General features: G+C 41.0%; 1 protein-coding gene across 4 annotated transcripts in view; it reads left to right on the forward strand.

Moving 5' to 3' along the window:
* Positions 1–6,499: 6,499 nt before the first annotated feature.
* Positions 6,500–19,242, forward strand: part of man2b2 (mannosidase, alpha, class 2B, member 2) — a 115,532-nt gene continuing 102,789 nt past the window's right edge. For 2 of the 4 annotated variants that reach the window (XR_011353945.1, XM_069925962.1), the window contains exon 1: positions 6,503–6,906. Coding sequence is in view for 2 of the 4 variants with exons in the window: in XM_069925962.1 (XP_069782063.1) it covers positions 6,736–6,906 (171 nt within the window). In the remaining 2 variants the exon portion in view is untranslated. Of the gene's footprint in view, positions 6,907–19,242 lie in introns of all 4 variants that reach the window. The other 2 variants (XM_069925966.1, XR_011353946.1) reach the window with 2 other exon arrangements.

The raw sequence follows: 19,242 nt of genomic DNA on the forward strand, positions 1-19,242 counted from the left end.
TTGCACAATCTCATGACAACAGATAAAACCTATGATGCATGTAGTATTAGACTGTAGTTTATAAAGTTTGATCTATAACAAATCAATATTAAACAATAGGAATATGTTGATTAATGTATCGCAAATTTATGTTTGATTACAATAACCAAAATATATAGTTTAAATACAGAAAATTGGAAAGACTTACTCCAGGTGCCCCCATCAGGATTTTAAGCTGAAATGCCTTTAGTACATTCAGCAGAAAACATCATCTTGCAGTTAGTATTGCCTTGACTATTTAAATTGATTGCCAATACAAATTTAGTAAGTTCCATAGCATTATGATGGTGAGTTCATGACCTAATGTCCTCTTCTATGATTAACTAAATGTAAGCAAGTTAATTTGAAAGACTTTAAGACTTTAAAGGTTTATCACTTTTAAATGTTCATGGTGCTGGGAGTTGGAAGTGGCCTTTAAAATATGATTAGTAACTTTCTCAAATCATACACCATATTTTTAATACTTCACCAACACAGATTCAACACTTATTCTTAAAATTCTCTGAAAACTTGGAAATAAATGCTAAGATATGTGATCTGATTGGATTGCATTTCAAACTGAGAGAAAGGGAGAATCAATCAATCTTCCTTGATGACTCTTTGATCTGCAGGAGGAATGATGGTTATCAGACCGAGCAGTGGCATGAAAAGAAAGATGACACGAAGTTGGGTAGCAGGGTTGGCTGTGTTGAGAATGCTAGGAGGGTGCAGAGTGATTTGGACAAGTTAGGCGAGTGGGCCAAGATGTGGCAGATGCAATATAATGTGGATAAATGCGAAGTTATCCACTTTGGAGGTAAGAACAGGAAAGAGAACTATTATCTAAATTGTATCTGTTTAGGAAAAGGGGAGAGACTTGGGTGTTGCTGTGCACCAGTCATTGAAAGTGGACGTGCAGATGCAGCAGGTGGTGAGGAAGGCGAATGCTATGTTGGCATTCACAGCAAGAGGATTTGAGTACAGGAGTACAGAGATCCTGCTACAGCTGTACAGGGCCTTGATGAGATCACATCAGGAGTACTGTGGGCAGTTTTGGTCTTATCTGAAGAAGAACATCCTCACCATGGAGGGTGTGCAGAGAAGATTCACTTGACTAATACCAGGGATGGAAGTTCTTGCATACGAAGAAAGGTTGGATAGACTAGGCTTGTATTCTCTGGAATTTAGAAGATTGAGGGGAGATCTTGTAGAAACATATAAAATTCTTAAGGGTTTAGACCACACATGTCAAACTCTGGCCCGCGATATAATTATATTTGGCCTGCAAGATCATTTCAAAAATGTATTAAAGGTGGCCCGCCCTGCAGCGAGAGCCGATGCTGTTTTTTGGTAATGTCACCCCCACCATCCTCCCCCTTCATTGCACATCCTTCCCCACCCCCTAACTATCCCCTCCCCCCTAAAACCACCCCCCTTAAAAGATGGCCAGAATATTCTCAAAAAGGAATCCAGAATGGTAAAGTTCCACAAACCTTCTGCTGGGAATCCTAACAACACCCGGGCATCAGATCCACGGGACGCGGAGGGAGCAAGAGTGTTGCAGGTTGACCGTGCAAACTTTGAGAACGGGGAAAACAAAATTGTAACACGAGAAGTCTGTCGATGTCATCAGTCTGCAAGCCAGTTGGAAGGCACCCCGCACAACTAGTCACTTCTCCCACCTGTCGAGCGGTGTGGTGGATTGGCGAGCACCTATGATTTCCTGTCGGCGTGATGGACATGGCAGGCTGCGCACGGCCCCCGCTGTTCCGCAAAGGCTGATCGGCAGCGCGCTGGGCCTGAGTGGGTGGGTAAGCAGGGGTGGGCAGAGGGTGTAGGTGAGCAGTAATGGGCAGGGGAAGTTATGGTGGTGCGAGGGGCAGTTAGAGGGAGGGATGAGTAGAAGGAGGGGTGGATAGGGAAGAGGTAAAAGGGGAGGGGCAGGGTGAGTAGGGGAGGGGTGATTAGAGGGTGAGAGATGGGTAGAGGGAGGAACAGGTTGAGGGGAGAGGCAGTAGAAGGGCGTGTATAGGATGGGGTGGGTAGAGGCAGAGCGAGTGGAGTGAGTGGTGAGTAGAGGTTGGGTAAAGGACTGGTCAGGTAGAGGGATGGTGGGTCGAGGGTGAATAGAGGCCTAGAGCCTGAGGAGTGAGCAGGAAATGCTGAGTCAAAATGGACACAGCCTGTGAATGCTGACTACATCTCCACAGGGACCAAATATGTTTCCCTCAGGTCAAGCAAAGGGTGAACTTGAGCTACCTACTCCTGACCTGTAACATTATCCTCCTAAAGTTATATCCTAAAGTTTAACATTACATATGTTGAAAGAAGAGAAAACATGCAGATGTTGTTGAAAATTTTCAATAAATATTTAGTTCGGCCCTCGACTTAGTCCAAGTTTTTAATTTTGGCCCTCCGTGAATTTGAGTTTGACACCCCTGGTTTAGACAGACTAGACACATGTAGATTGTTTCCAATGCTGGGAAAAAACCAGAACCGGGGGTCACAGTTAAAGGATAAGAGGCAAGTTTTTTAGGACTGAGATGAGGAAAAAAATTCTTCTCTCAGAGGGTGGTGGATCTGTGGAATTCTTTGTCATAGGAAGTAGTAGAGGCCGATTCCTTGTCAATATTTAAGAGTAGGTTAGATTTGCCTCTTGTGGCTAAGGGGATCAAGGGGTATGAGGAGAAGGCAGGAACCGGGTACTGGTCAGCCATGATCATATTGAATGGCAGTGTAGGCTTGAAGGGCCAAATGGCCTACTCCTGCACCTATTTTTATATGTTTCTATGAAGGGAATTCTTCATGGTTACAGAGCATTCAGAGATCTCTTGCCCGGGATCTCCAATGGGCACATTCTTACTCCGGGAAACATGGAAATATGCAGATGCTGTGATTGTTGTAAAAACATACAGAAATGCTGGAGGAACTCAGCTGGTCTCGCAGCTTCCACGGGGTCTATTTATATCTATATCTATACATCTCCCTGGGTTATCCTGAAGATTGCTACTATGGGGAAAAAACAGAAACTGGTTGCATCATCCACATATAATACCATATTTGATCAGCTCCTGAATGCTAAATCTGCAAAATCTACTTGAGCACCGCCAGTCAAAGTTTAAATATGGGTCAAGCAGCTATCCAGATTCAAATGATAAACTAAAAACAGATTTTTCAACAACCATGACTTAATCGCATAGTATCCATTTAAAGTCTGATTTCACCATTTTAAAATATGTTTTTGAATTTCATTTATGTCTATTTTAAAAAGGACATCCTACAATAGTTTTGGAAGCATAATAGGATATTATCCTTCCAAGAGGAGGAGAGAAAGGAGCCTGGAGGTGATAGGAGGATAGGGTAGAGGGTGAAGAGAGATTGCTTCCTGACACAGAAAGAGGGAAAGGGTCAGTGGGCTTCCTCCAGTTCCCCACCCTCTTCCCTTCCATCTCCTATCAGAGGATAAACCCTCAGCCTCCTGCCTCTCCCCACCACATTCTCAACTCCTTTCTCTTTGCACTGCTACCTATATCGATCTATCACCTGTGAGACTATGCCCCTTCCCTTCACACCCCCTGACACATTTTAATTTGGGCATCTGCCTGATTTTCAGCACTTCTGAAGAAGGCTTCAGGCCTGAAACACTGACTAGCTTTTGCTTTCGATGGATGCTGTGTGACCTGATAAGTTTCTCTAGCACATTTGCGAGTCACAAATGATACCAAGAAAGAGTTGTATTGTCAATTTATGTTCAGAAAGGTAGTGTGTTGTAGCTGAGAGAGTCTGCAACCATTAAAAATGATGGCTAAAAAACATTAATTTCTCCCTGGTAGTTTTAATCAAAATCGAACAGATTCTGCCTTCTAATGCCAATTAAGTTGGGGGTAGGGGGAAGGAGAGAGAGAAAGAAGGATTTAATAAAGGATTGGCGGAATAAACCTTCTGGACATGACAGAAGCAAAGTGGGACATCACTGAATGTTGGAGGGAACAAGAAGGGAAGTGCTATAGACCAAATGCTTCAATATTAAACACAATAAATGGAGTTATTGGTTGCTCCCTTCTATATTGCAACTAATGAGAGAAAAAGAGCAGAAAAGAGGATGTTGCACATTAGAAAATATATTCGCAATGGTCAGACATGAACACAGAACACAGTACAGCACAGGAAATGGTCCTTCAGCCCATGATATCTATGTCAAATACAATGCCAAATTAAACTGAATCTCTTTTGCCTACATATAATCCATATCCGTCCACCCTCTGCCCAAACAAGTCTAATTAAATCACGAGGGAGACAGAATAGTCATCATATTCTCTTAAGTACCCTTAGCAAAACCATTAGTAATGGACTCATTCCATTTACCATGATCCTCAGATTCCCGTATCAGTGTCAGGTGATCTACTCAGATCAAACAATAGCCCTCAATTTTCTAAATCTGTCAAATTTCCCCTTATTCTTCTTCACTCCAAGAAATAAAGTCCTAACTTGTTTAATTTTTCCCTGTAACTCAAATCCTGAAGACCTGGGAACATCTTAGTAAATCTTCTCTGCACTTTTTTAATCTTACTGATATCCTTCCTGTAGTTAGGTGACCAGAACTGCACACAATATTCCAAATTTGGCCTTGCCAATGTCTTAAATAACGTCAATATAACACCCCAATTCCTATACTCAATACTTTTATAAAAGCCAAGATGCCAAAACCTTTCTTTACAACCCTGTCCATCTGCAATGCCACCTTCAAGGAAAAACGTACCTATATCCCCAGGTCTCTTTACTTGTCTGCACTCCTCAGTGCCCAACCATTTACATTGTATGTCCTTACTTGATTTGCTCTTCCAAAATGCAATACCTCACACTTGTCTGCATTAAACTCCAACATCCATTTACTGGCCCATTCTCCCAGTTGGTCCAGATCCCTCTGCAAGCTTGGAAAATCTTCCTCACTGTCCACTACACCACCTATCTTTGTGTCATCAGAAAACTTGCTGATTCAGTTTACCACATTATCATCCAGATCATTGATATTAACAACAAACAACAATGGTCCCAACATGGATCCCTGAGGAACACCACTCGTCACAGGCCTCCAGTCTGAGAAGCCACCATCCACCACCACTCTCTGCGTTCTCCCACTCAGCCAATTTCAAATCCAGTTTACAACCCTTCTGAACGAACCTCCCATGTGGGACCTTGTCGAAGGCCTTATTAAAGTCCACGTAGACAACATCTACAGCCTTTCCTTCATCTACCTTCTTGGTAACATAGCTATGCTTACTTTACTGTCTCCACCAGAAATCTGCCAGCATCACCAGATTATCCAACCACATGGAAGATGTAGTTGAATTCACCAGCCGGAATGAAGGGCCTGTATGACTCCAGCAATGGTCGGAGCTGCTGGAAGACACCCAGCCCCTCCCTCCACACAGATACACATTGATCAGTCAGAGTGGGGTGTCATGGTGCATTAGCTCCATTATGATGGGATTAGAAATTGCCTCACCACAGCAAGATGCCCAGATCTCCTAGAAGTCCTGGACCATCCTCTGCCAATCTGCTGTGGTCTTGAGGGTCACATCAAAATGGCTGCTATCCACGATTCCCTGGAAGCAGTAGATGTCTTTCAGCTCAAATTTACAGCATTCCATCAAGAGCTTCCAGATGAAGAGGTCCCAGGAAAATGGGAACCTCCACTAAGGTCCTTCACTGCCACCCAGATGGTGTTCTAGATTCTTTGTCCTCCCAAGGAGTTTTCTGCTGCATCTGTCCTTGTGAGGCTTGTGGAGGTGGGCTTACTGCTCGAAAGGGCCTTAAATTGTCCTCCCATCAGCATGGATCTGCCCCTGTGTTACCAGACCAGCTCACATCAGATGATCTCTTCCACGCTAACAGTCCTCTCAATTGTCTTCCTCCTCTTTTCCTTCTTGATGCTGTAGCTTCTCACAGATCCAGTGATCAGCTCACAGTAAGATAACCTACACTTAATCTTAGCCAAAAGGATGAGAAGCGACTTTTTTTAACAACAGTGAATCATATTTTATTTAACATTATCACTTGGGTGTAATCTCAGACCTCTTCATTTCAGAAAGAACTGCCAACACCTGATTTCAATTCCAATCCCTATGAAAGTTCTGAATGCACCTCTGCTCTGTATCATGGTCTTGCCAACTCCAATGAACAGCTGTTTAAGGTTATTTTTAGTGGGTTTTTTTCTCCAGACTTCCTGCCATCTATTTGACAAGACATTCTGTCCACAGCTTCACCTTCCCAGTTGTAAAAATGTTTGAAGTCTGACAGGAAAGGAGACTCGTGTTTTAATTGAAATGCGTGGAGCGCGTCCACACATGGACACGCAAAGCCTTGATGACATGAGGAGATCAAACTAGGTTAAACGTCTAAGCTAATTGCTGCGTAGCAGCGCATTAAGATCATCTAATGCCATACTAATAATTGTTCAGTGAACCCCCTGGGTCCATACACTGGCCTGAAAACGCCTTACGTTCTCGGTTGCTCAGAAGGCTCAGGCCTTGGATGGGATAACGTCTTTGGATACCAGTTGCCGTTATGATATTTGAAGGGAGTGGAGGGATCCGTTACGTGTTTATGTCGAAAGATAAATAAGCCGGCACCAGTGCGTTACTTTTTGCATGGACTAATTGACCAGAATCTCTTTCCGTATTCGTTCCCTAGAAAGGCGGAAGGAATGCTGTAACAATGAAAGGCGTTCGAGAGATTGCGACTGTAACAATTTTTGGAACCCTGCTGTGTCTCTGCGTTCCAGGGGTGACGGGGCAGTTTGACGCACACTCAGGGAGAAAGAATGTCATTCAGGCGTTTGTTGTTCCTCACAGCCATATGGACGTTGGCTGGGTTTACACCGTGCAGGTAGGACAGTAGAATTGATACATTGTCTCATTGGTGCAAGCAGGTGCATTGAGGTTTTAAAAATAAATTGGAAAGGAATTCTGAAGTTGAGGTTCAGTACCTCTTGCCCCACTCGTCTCTTGAAAGATGTATTTCTTGGCTGATTAACGCTGAACACGAACTTTGTCCTGTGATTCAGCACTCTGGTGCAACGACTAAATGAGGCCAGACAGAAGCATGCTCTTGAACGTACCGTGTTTGTTCAGCACCATTTAACCTTTAATATTTATTATTCAGAATATTTAAGGGATGAACTTGTGGAAAACCTGCTTTAACGTGACTGTACTTAGAAGATGGAATCAAATTCAATGTTTATATATTCCCTTTGCAAAATTGGGTAAATGCAATTTAAATATCAAAGTAGGTAATTGTAGAGCTCCTTGAAAGAACCAAAGACTTGTTGATCCAAACCAAGGCTTTTATTAGCAAAAGACATGAGCTCCTCACAGGTGGCCGACCAGTCCGGAATGATCTGACCTGGCTAGGGACACAACCCTTTAAGACCTAGACAGTAGGCGTGGCAAAGCTCTCAGCCAATCGCTGTAAGCACAGTCATTACACTCTAGATACTGTAACTATATACATTGATGATAGGTCTGTACTATCACAGCAATACAAGTGGAAAAGACAAAAGCAGCAGATGCTGGAATTTTGAGTAGTCAATGAAATGCTCAAGGAACTCAGCCAATCGAATATTATTCAAGGGTAGAAATTGTTTGTCACTCTTTTGAATTAAAGCCCTTTTCAACTCCAAACTGACAATCCCTGGCCCTGGATGCTGCCTGACCTGTTGACCTCTTCCTATAATTCTTTGGGTGCATACAGATGGAATAGAAATAAAGAAGTTGAATATTTTCTAAATGGGGAGTTGGATCCTAAAGTGGAGTTGGGAGTCTGAATACAGAATTCCCTGAAGATTAACTTGCAAGTTCAGTCAAATATAATGGTAGCAAACATCTCGAGAGGACTAGGTCACTAGGATATAAAAACAAGGATGTCATGCTGAGACTTTACAAGATATGGGACAGCCCATATTTGGAGTATTGGGAGCAGTTTTGGGTCACATATCAAAAGAAGGGATGACATTGGAGAGAATCCAGAAAATGATCCCAATTATATTTTATGATTTGTTACTTCCTGTATATATAGAAGTGCTTAAACAACCGACAGAAGAGGGTTAACATATAAGGAGCCTTTTGATGGCTCTGATCCTGCACTTGCTGGAGTTTAGAAAGATGAAGGGGATTGTCATTGAAACTTACTGAATATTGATTGGCTGGATAGAGTGGATTTAGAAAAGATGTTTCTGTTCTGATATAATTTTTCTTTTATCTTTAGTTGCTATAATCTGGTTCCATTTATACTAAATATCCATTAAATGTCTCACTACTGGCAATTTATACTTTTGCAAAAGAGAAGAATTCCATTTACATATAAATTGATGTATTTTATTCTCAGAGATCTGATCCAACTCCACCTTCGCCCATACTGGAGGTTGATCAATATCAAACATCCTGTTGATAAATTTTAATTGTGCTGCTTCATAATAATTCTGAAAATGTGGTAATTGAAGTCCACCTAAATCATACCTCCATGTCAACTTCTGCAGGGAAACTCATGACAACTTACATTTCCATAAAAACAAACTAACTACTTTGTTTAATTCCTTTTTATTAAAAAAAATTCCTTGGTATAGCACATGGAGTAGACTGAAAAAGATATTGAATACGAGGATATATATTCATTTTAATACAATTTACTTGTCTAATCAAAGTTAAAGGCAAATCTTTCCACCTATTTAAGTCAAATTTAATCTTATTTAATAATGGTACATAATTTAAACTATACAAGATTTTATTATTTATGTTATTTATCTACTATTACTCCTAAATACTTAATTTTATTAGACCATCTAAACTTCGTAAGCTGTTTACAATCTGAATAATCTATATCCGATATTGATAATATTTTGCTTTTATCTCAGTTAACTTTATAACCCGAAATCACTCCATATCTATTCAACAAATTTTGTATTGGTTCTAAAGAATTTGTAGGATAATATAAATATATCAACACATTGTCTGTGGACAAATTAATTTTATACTCTTTTTCACCTATTTTAATTCCCTTAATATTAATATCTTGTCTTATCGCTTGAGCCACTGGTTCTATAACTAATGTAAATAATGCTGGTGACAATGGACAGCCCTGTCTAGTTGATCTAAACAAATTAAATGCAGGTGAAACCTGTCCATTCATCACCACCTGAGGAGAAGGATTAGTACATAATGCCTTAACCCAACCTGTAAAGAGTGGTCCAAATTTAAATCTTTCCAACACTTTACATAAAAAAATATCACTCAACACGTTCAAAAGCTTTTTCCGCATCTAGCACTAGTATCGTTGGTTGAGTTGCCGTCTTGAAGCATTAATTATTGTAAGCAATTTAGTAATATTATCAGCTGAATATCTATTCTTAATAAAACCTGCTTGATCCACATGTACTAATTTTGGTAGAAAATTAGCCAATCTGTTCGCTACAATCTTATAATCCGCATTCAATAAATATATTGGTCTAAATGAAGCCACTTTTAATGGATCTCTATCCTTCTTTGGAATGACTTTTTATTAAAACCCTTGAGAATGACTCTGGAAATGAACTAATTTCTGTCACTTGATTAGGCACTTCTGTATATACAGGAAGTAACAAATCATAAAATTCTTTATAGAACTCCATTGTGAATCCATCTTCTCCTGGAGATTTCCCACTAGCCATAGATTGCAATGCCTCCTTAAGCTCTAAATCAGTAAATCAATAAATGGACCGTCTAATTCCTTAATATCTTTTTCATTTAACAAAGGTAAATTTAAATGAGCCAAAAAATATTTAATCTGTTCAATATCGAATCCCCCCCCAGATGAATATAAATCCTGATAAAATGTACGAAATTCATCGTTAATTTCCTGAACAAAATAATTCCTTTTTCTCTTAACAACCCCTATCTGAAAGATTGGGAAATGAAAGGTGTGAAGTTGGTGGAAGATTGTTTTGAAGCAGGTATGTTCCTTTCTTTTATTAGACTTCGAGAGAAATTTGGGATACCACCAAATTCTTTATTTGCTTATTATCAGGTTTGGGATTTATTGTTGGAAAATTTTGGAAGAGAATTGGTGTTACCTGGTCAAACTAAATTTGAGACATTAATTGCTGTAAAGGGAAAGAAAGGGTTTATTTCCGCAATGTATGCGTTATTACAGGAAAAGATTATTAAGGCTGATGTATATAAAATGAAGGACAAATGGGAGAAGGATTTATTTCTAACATTATCTTTGGAGGAATGTTTAAATATGTGTGTTGATAGTGTTACAAAATTAATTAATGTGAGATTATAGTTTGGTTAATTATAATTTCTTGCATCAATTGTATTTAACTCCTGAAAAGTTATAAAAAGATGGTTTTAGTTCTTCGGATTTGTGTTTTTGATGTGGAGAACAGACAGGAACTTTCTTACATTCAGTATGGGCATGTACAAAAGTTGAACCTTTTTGGGAAAAAAATTATTAAGTCTTTAGAAGATTTAATTTAAGATGGAATTGCGACGTCATCATTTGGTGTGTTTAATGGGTTACACTAATACATTAACAACGGGTTTACGATTGGACAAATCTCATATTGCATTTATACAATTAGGGATGGCGGTAGCTAGAAAATGTATTGCGGTTGTGTGGAAGAATTATGTTGAATTGAATATACAACGATGGCACAATGAACTACAATCATGTATTTACTTAGAGAAGATAATACAATTTGAGAAATAATTATCCTTTGTTAAAATATGGACTTTATATTTGAAATGTATGGGTTTAGATATAAAGTAATTTTTTTTTGTAATGTAAAGGGTTAGCGCACCAAACAGGAACTATTAAATACTCGATATAATTGTTTTTCAGCTCTGACGGCAGGGAGGGGGGCTGAGTTGTAGGGATTCAATTTTTTTGTAAGATTGTTTTGTATGTATTTTGCAAAACTTATGAATAAAATTCTCCAAAGAAAAAGAAAAGATGTTTCTTTATGAGAGAGTCTAGGACCAGAGGGCACAGCCTCAGGAAAAAATGACATCCTTTTAGAATAGAGATGAGGGGAAATTTCTTTAGCCAGAGGGTAGTGAATCTGTGGTGAATCAGTGCCACAGAGGGATGTGGAGCTCGGGTCTTTGGAAATATTTAAAGGGGAGTTTGATAGGTTCTTGATTAGTCAGGCTATCAAAAGTTATGGGGAGAAGGCAGGAGAGCAGGGTTGAGAAGAAAATTCCATCAGTCATGGCTTGAATGTTGGAGCACTTGATGGGTCAAATGGCCTAATTCTGCTCCTGAATCTTATGGTCTGATGTAGCCCAGTTCTCACCCTTATTGGTGGAATTTGATTTGAATGGAAGGAATTCGTAATTTTTGTCTTTGTTTTGATGATGTCCTGAACCAAAAGTAGTTTAATCTCAAATATGAAAGGGTTGAGGAAATGTATGTGCCGAAAAGCTGTTTTATTTATGCAATATGCAATTACAGGTACACAAATCTTTATCCAGTCATCTAAAATCCAGAAAGCTCCAAAATCTGGCAAGTGGGAACTGGCGGAGATTTATCCAATAAAGGTTCCAAAACCAATTAAAATCACCACCAACTAAAATATTATCATTAGCCTGACCCAAACATAAAAATGCATCTGAAATAAATATTTCATCATCTGCATTTGGGGCATAAATATTATGTAAAATCCAAAATTCACTAAAAATCTTACAATTCAATTTAAGAATACATCCTGCCTTTTCCTCCATTGATTGTAATTCAAAAGATAACTTTTTATGTATCAAAATTGCTACGCCTTCAGCCCTAGAATTAAATGAAGAAGAATATACATGCCCAACCCAGTCCCTCTTTAATTTCATACTTTCCTTCACATTCAAATGTGTTTCTTGTAAAAAAGCAACATCAATTTTCATTTTCTTAATATACGCCAAGACTTGCTTACGCTTGATCGGACTGTTTAAACCTCGAACATTAAAAGTAGCAAACCTCAACTTCGACATATCTACTATTATTACTAAATACCAATAATATCTTTATATGAAAACTCAAATCAATGTATATAGGCCCTCCAATAGGAGAAAAAAAAATCACAAATTAAAAGCTAACTAAATTGAAAAGAAAAAAAAAGAAAAAAAAGAAAAAAAAAGAAAAAAAAAGAAAAAAAAAGATAATCCCCCCCAAAAAAACCTACCAAAAGATAGTAATCCCTAAACAAAAATTGTGTGTGGGTCACCCACCAGTGGCTGATGTCTAGTAAAGAACTTAGAGCAAATCTCTCCCTCCCCAGCCAAACAATGAATAACATCATAATATAATAAAAAAAAGAGTAAGAAAAAGATCATCCAAGAGATTCCAATCTCGAAGATCCCATTTCAGAAGAAGTTGGACTCTTTCCAATCCCGTTTTTCCCCATTTCTACCATTTCTTCCATTTCCAGAACAACCAGATTTTTCTTTAGGAGACAATGGTGGACTACGTCTTTGTCCTCTTGTATCTGGCAATGAATCAGCAAAAATCATTGCTTCACGATCATTCTCAAAAAACTGAGATTGAAAGTCACCATAAAACACCTTCAACACTGCCGGGTAGCGAAAAGTAGACTTATAACCTTTGCACCACAAAACTTTGACTGGATTAAATCGACGTGAACGCTGAATGACCTCTTGACTCAAATCAGGATTTTAAAAAACTCTGCTATTCTGAATCAATAACGGAATTTGTCAATGTCTCGCATTTTGCACTGCTAGTCAAAGTAATTCAAATATCACATTATTACCGGTCTCGGTGGTTGACTAGCTAAGGGTGTTCTTCTTAAAGCTCTATGTGCTCTTTCCAGTACCAAGCCTCCAGAAACAAATTCTTGCCCTAATACTTGTGGGATCCAGTCTTTAAAAAAACGAAGAGGATGTTGTCCTTCTAAACCTTCTAGCAAACCAAAGATTTTCACATTATTCCTTCTACTTTGATTCTCCAAGTAGTCTATTTTCCTCTCTAACTCCTTCTCGCGTTCTCCCAATTCTATGACTGATTTTTCAACCTTCAACACTTTTTCTGTGTTAGAAGCCACTTGTTGTTTACAGTCCAAAAAAGCAGTCTGAAATTTTTTAAATTCTTCATAAGATGCATCCACACGTGCTTTAACTGTATTCAATTCTGAACTTATACTAGCATTCATTTGAACCATCTCATTCATTAGAGGTTGAATGACTGGATTTAATTGCATACACTGTAAATCAGAAAAGCTCAGCCCTGCTTTCTCTGACGTAGTGGCAGAACCAGGTAACTGCAGCTCCTGCTGCAACTCAACAAAAGGCATTTTAAAAGTTTTACTGCGGGTCTGGACTCCCAGCGACGGCACCCCGACTTCCTCAGGGGGTCGCTGCTTGTCTCCCCCCGCATCTCGTTGTTTTTTCACAAAATCACGAAGGAAAGCGATATCTTCAGGTTGAAATGCTTCCTGTTGCATTTCCAACAATGGAGTCATCTTCCTGCATGCTCCCTTTGTTGAAATCGAAAGGCTTTCCAAATCGGAATCCACATCTTGGGAACACGCACCTTCTTCCAGAGAATGGGTAATTCTCTAATCTTCTTAAAATCAGTCTCTGATATTACATTAATTTGTGCTCCAGTATCCAATTTAACTGAAATGTGTATGTCATTCTCTTTTAATCTCAACACCCAGTCTCTGTTTTCTTTCTTGTTTTCAGTTCCTCTATCTCCCTTTCATCTACTCCATGAACCTTGCTTTGTTGAACTTAGTTCCTACAGCTACTGGCATAATGGTTGCTTTTGTTGCACATATTGCATGTTTTTCCATATGCTGGACACTTTTTTGGTAGGTGTTGTGTACCACATCAATGACGTGGCTTTCAATTGTACCTTTCATTTTTGTTTGCTGGCCACACCTCTCTTTCCACTTTGGCATGCTTTTTGTTAAATGGTTTATGTCTGCTCTTGCTCACTGCATCCATGTTGCAGGTAGTTTCATTGAACAGCTCTTTTGCCTGCATTTTTACAGTTTCTGTAGCCCTACAGAGTGCTAAGGATTTTTCCAGGTCCAGATTTTGCTCTCTTAGCAATCTTTCCCTTAGACTATTATATGGAATACCATTTATATTTTATCAGGAAGTCAATCAGTCAGTCCACCAAATTCACATGTTTTTCTTCTGTTTCTCAATTCACATACTGATTCATACTTGCTTCTGTTTTCTTTAGACACGAGAAAAATCTGTACCTCTCAAACGTCACATTACATTTAAGTATGCAGTATGCCTCAAACTGCTCCATTATTTTTTCCAATTTCATTTTGTCTCCTTCAGCAGCAAATGTGAAATTATTATACACTTCCAGGGCTTCATCACTCACGACGTGTAAGAAAACTGACGCTTTCACTTTATCACTTTTCTTGTCAGCTCCGACTGCCACTTAATACAATCCAAAAAGCTGTTTAAATTTGTTCCAATTTTCAACCATATTAGCTGAAGTTTTGCTGGTGGATGTCATCCTTACAATTTTCACTGTGTTAGTTTCTCTTCACTGATCAGTTACTAACTTTAGATTTTACCTTTTAAAGTATTTCCTTCTAAATTCCTTCATTCCTCTTCTGACACCATGTTTCATCTTGTGAGTATGTGTGAGTTCTTAGACAACACATGGTTGAAGGAAAAAGTTTCTTTAAAGTTGATATAAGCAGCACATGGGGCATGCTGTAAGGCTGCAAGCCTCCATTACATATCTTACATACTGTGTCTCAGCCCCCTGCTGGCAGCCAAGTCTAATCAAACAGTAACTATAATCAAGGTCTTGCTAGTGGCCATGCAAACATGATCACTATCATTACACGTGTAAGAATGAGGGGAGAATTGATAGAGGTATTTAAAATTATGAGTAAATATAAATAGGATTTTTCCACTGAGGGTAGGTGAGATAGAAACTAGTGGACATGGGTTAGAAAGTGGAAAGGTTTAGCAGCAACATGAAGGGGAACTTATACACACGGGTGGGAGTGTGGAATGAACTTCCAGCTGAAGTGGTGAATGTGGCCTCAATTTTAACATTTAAGAGGAATTTGGACAGAGAGGCAAAAAAAAAGCTCAGCACAGTCTAGAAGTGCTGAAGAGGCCTGTTTCTGTGCTGTAATGCTCTATGGTTTTAGATGGGGAAAAAATTCTTCTCCCTCAAATTCTTCCCCACAGCCTTTGAATCAATCTGTTTTCTGCAGACACACTAACAGGTCTGATCACCTGCAGAGTGTTAGTGTGCTTGTAGAAAACAGATTGATTAGAGGGAAATCCAAATAGTTTGGGCATCTGGCTCACCCAGTATGGTTTGCAGCATTCCCTTTCTAATCACAGGTGTCCTGATTTCAAAGCTCCCTTTCCCATCACTGCGTTCCCATTCCCATGTTACCTTTTCACTCACCAGGGATCTATAATTGCACACCTTTTCATCGAACTGGGTTCACTGGAAAAATCATTACAATACTGAATGAAATCTGAAAAATTAAGTATGTAATGCCTTTGGCATTTTAATAGGAGTATCAGCAATGGTCTGGAAAATCTGCCAGTCCAGCTCTACTGAAGTACCAAGTATGCCAGATGGTCAGAGTTTTAATACATGTTCAATTATAATAATGTTGTTGCACATGAGAAGTGTCTTCATAACCTTTTTATTTCACTAAATTCTAGTATCAGCCATTCTCTTAATGCTTTCATATGTTCTTGAAAATTTTTTTTATCTATGTACTGTCCATTCATTTTACCTCCTATTCCTCTGTGCAGAGCTTGGTGTTCTCCTTCTTATTCTTCTGTGTCTGCTCTTGGGTTTGTGTCTTCTATTTCTCTTCCTTGTATTGGTGTATCTTCTGACTTTCTTGTTGAGCTGCTTGTCTCAGTTTGTTGGGTTTTTTTTCCATGGTGTCTTGATGTGGGTCCTCTTCTTCTGGGTTGGTTATCTGTTGTGTCTCTAGTTTCCTTTTTTCATTCTCACCCCTCCCGTTCCCGTTGTTTTCTTTATCTTCCAGCTGTGAGCCCTGCTGTCAGGTCTCTCTCAGCTGTTCGTGCTGTGGAGTTTCACTTCACAGCTGGTCCCCCCTCCCGTTGGTGTTGTCTTTGTCATGCGCGGTTGCGCATCTCTGTTTGGCTCTGTGAGCCATCTTTGCAGTCCTGCGGTCGGTGGGTCGCGACCCTGCGGGGTCCCCACTAACCTCGGGGAATGGGCTCCTCTTTCCACGGCGGGTCCCTGCTTTTTCGTGCAGGTAAGGCCCTCACCTTTCTCTTCCGGCGTCTTTCTTTCTTTCTTTGCTTCCCGTTGTTTTTGGCTTTTTTTTCTTAGTTCCCATTTTCTCCATACCTTTATTTTTTATTTGTTGTGATCTGTGTGTCTGGAGCTTTGTGTTTTCTTCACTTTTTTCCTTCTTTTCTGGAGAGGGCTGGTATTCTCCTACCGGCCACTACTCCATCACGTGACTCCTCCGTGCCTTCTTAACCTTAAAATTGTTTTCATTCGTAAGCCTGCTAAATGAGGTTGCCTTAACATATAAATAGCATGATGCAAGGTATTTCCAAGACACTGATCCAGTTAACTACTGTCTTTTTTTTAATTATTTTTCACACTATGAACCATATTAACCAAAATACACACAAACATTTCCCTCTTGAATATACACAGTGTCATTTCTCCCCTTCCCCCCCCCTCCTTCCCCCCCCCTCCTTCCCCCCCCCTCCTTCCCCCCCCCTCCTTCCCCCCCCCTCCTTCCCCCCCCCTCCTTCCCCCCCCCCTCCTTCCCCCCCCCTCCTTCCCCCCCCCTCCTTCCCCCCCCCTCCTTCCCCCCCCCTCCTTCCCCCCCCCTCCTTCCCCCCCCCTCCTTCCCCCCCCCTCCTTCCCCCCCCCTCCTTCCCCCCCCCTCCTTCCCCCCCCCTCCTTCCCCCCCCCCTCCTTCCCCCCCCCCTCCTTCCCCCCCCCTCCTTCCCCCCCCCTCCTTCCCCCCCCCTCCTTCCCCCCCCCTCCTTCCCCCCCCCTCCTTCCCCCCCCTCCTTCCCCCCCCTCCTTCCCCCCCCTCCTTCCCCCCCCTCCTTCCCCCCCCTCCTTCCCCCCCCTCCTTCCCCCCCCTCCTTCCCCCCCCTCCTTCCCCCCCCTCCTTCCCCCCCCTCCTTCCCCCCCCCTCCTTCCCCCCCCCTCCTTCCCCCCCCCTCCTTCCCCCCCCCTCCTTCCCCCCCCCTCCTTCCCCCCCCCTCCTTCCCCCCCCCTCCTTCCCCCCCCCTCCTTCCCCCCCCCTCCTTCCCCCCCCCTCCTTCCCCCCCCTCCTTCCCCCCCCCCTCCTTCCCCCCCCCCTCCTTCCCCCCCCCCTCCTTCCCCCCCCCCTCCTTCCCCCCCCCCTCCTTCCCCCCCCCCTCCTCCCCCCCCCCTCCTCCCCCCCCCTCCTCCCCCCCCCTCCTCCCCCCCCCTCCTCCCCCCCCTCCTCCCCCCCCTCCTCCCCCCCCTCCTCCCCCCCCCTCCTCCCCCCCCCTCCTCCCCCCCCCCTCCTCCCCCCCCTCCTCCCCCCCCTCCTTCCCCCCCCCTCCATCCCCCCCCTCCTTCCCCCCCCCCTCCTTCCCCCCCCCCTCCTTCCCCCCCCCTCCATCCCCCCCCCTCCATCCCCCCCCCCTCCCTACCCACTAAACGTTCAACATATACAATACAATAAACCCATTAAACAATGTCATCACATGAAAATAAACAACAAAATTGTGTCATCTACTTTTACACACTGGGTCAGTTCATTTCGTCTTCTTCTCCTTCTGTCATTTTAGGGGGTGGAGGTCCGCGGTAGACCCTCTCTGTTGTGTTCCATGTATGTTTCCCAAATTTGTTCGAATACTGTGACATTTTTTAAATTAGATGTTATTTTTTCCAATGTAATACATTTATTCATTTCTATGTACCATTGCTGTACTCTCAGGCTCTCTTCCGATTTCCAGGTTGACTTTGTACCTTTTTTTGCTGTAGCTAAGGCTATCATAATAAATCTTTTTTGTGCTTCATCCAATTTGAGGCTTAGTTCTTTACTTCTTATATTATTTAGAAGAAAGATCTCTTGATTTTTTTGGTATGTTGCTTTTTGTGATTTTATTTAATACTTGATTTAGATCTTCCCAAAACTTTTCCACTTTCTCACATGCCCAAATTGCATGTACTGTTGTTCCCGTTTCCTTCTTACAGCGAAAACATCTATCTGATGCTGTTGGGTCCCATTTATTTAACTTTTGGGGCGTGATATATAGCCTGTGTAACAAATTATATTGTATCATGTGTAACCTCGTGTTTATTGTATTTCTCATGGTTCCGGAGCATCGCTTTTCCCATTTTTCATTCTTTATCTTTATGTTTAGATCTTGTTCCCACTTCTGTTTGGGTTTACAGCTTATTTCATCGTCCTCTTTCTCTTGCAGCTTGATGTACATGTTTGTTATAAATCTTTTAATTATCATTGTGTCTGTAATCACATGTTCAAAGCTGCTTCTGTCTTGATGAAGATTTTTTATCTATAATAGATCCTGTGGATAAAAGATAGCTAACAAGGCGTGCTGCATTTGTTGGTAAAGCGTGGGTAGCTCAACTTGAAATACGTCAGATTCTTCCTCCTCCAACCTTAATGCATGTAATTTTGACCTTTAAGTAGTACAGTGCTTTATTGCAGTGCCGTAAATGTCAAATAGGGGTGTATAGTGGGATGAGATGGGGAGATAGGTTTCCCAGGCAGTGCAAACCACTATTTATTATTCTGTTTCTACAGTTTCTGCCTTATAAATAAGGTGACAATACATGTTTCCACAGACATGAAACACTGTATCATAAATTAGTTACATTCCTTGCCCTTGGGTGGCAAGTGTTACGAGGATCAAATGATAATGATTTCTGTTGATTAAATAAACAAATAATCATTCTCTCTACTGCAGGTGAACTAATTGTCTTATACATGATTTATTTGAATAAATAAAAATAAAGGTATGAATAAATAAAAAATACTTAATCTAGAAAATGACACAACCTAATACAGTAAAACCCCTGGTATCTGGCACCAAGCCAACTTTGGTTGGTGCCGGATAAGTGAATTTCCTGCACATTAAGTGCCTAATACACCTGCATTGAGATTAAACAGTTTAAAAGATGAAAATACTATACTGTACTTACACAGAACAAACTTCACTTGCATGATTATATAAATCTTAAAGA

The sequence above is a fragment of the Narcine bancroftii genome, chromosome 3, assembly GCF_036971445.1.
Source record: "Narcine bancroftii isolate sNarBan1 chromosome 3, sNarBan1.hap1, whole genome shotgun sequence".
Lineage (NCBI taxonomy): Eukaryota > Metazoa > Chordata > Chondrichthyes > Torpediniformes > Narcinidae > Narcine > Narcine bancroftii.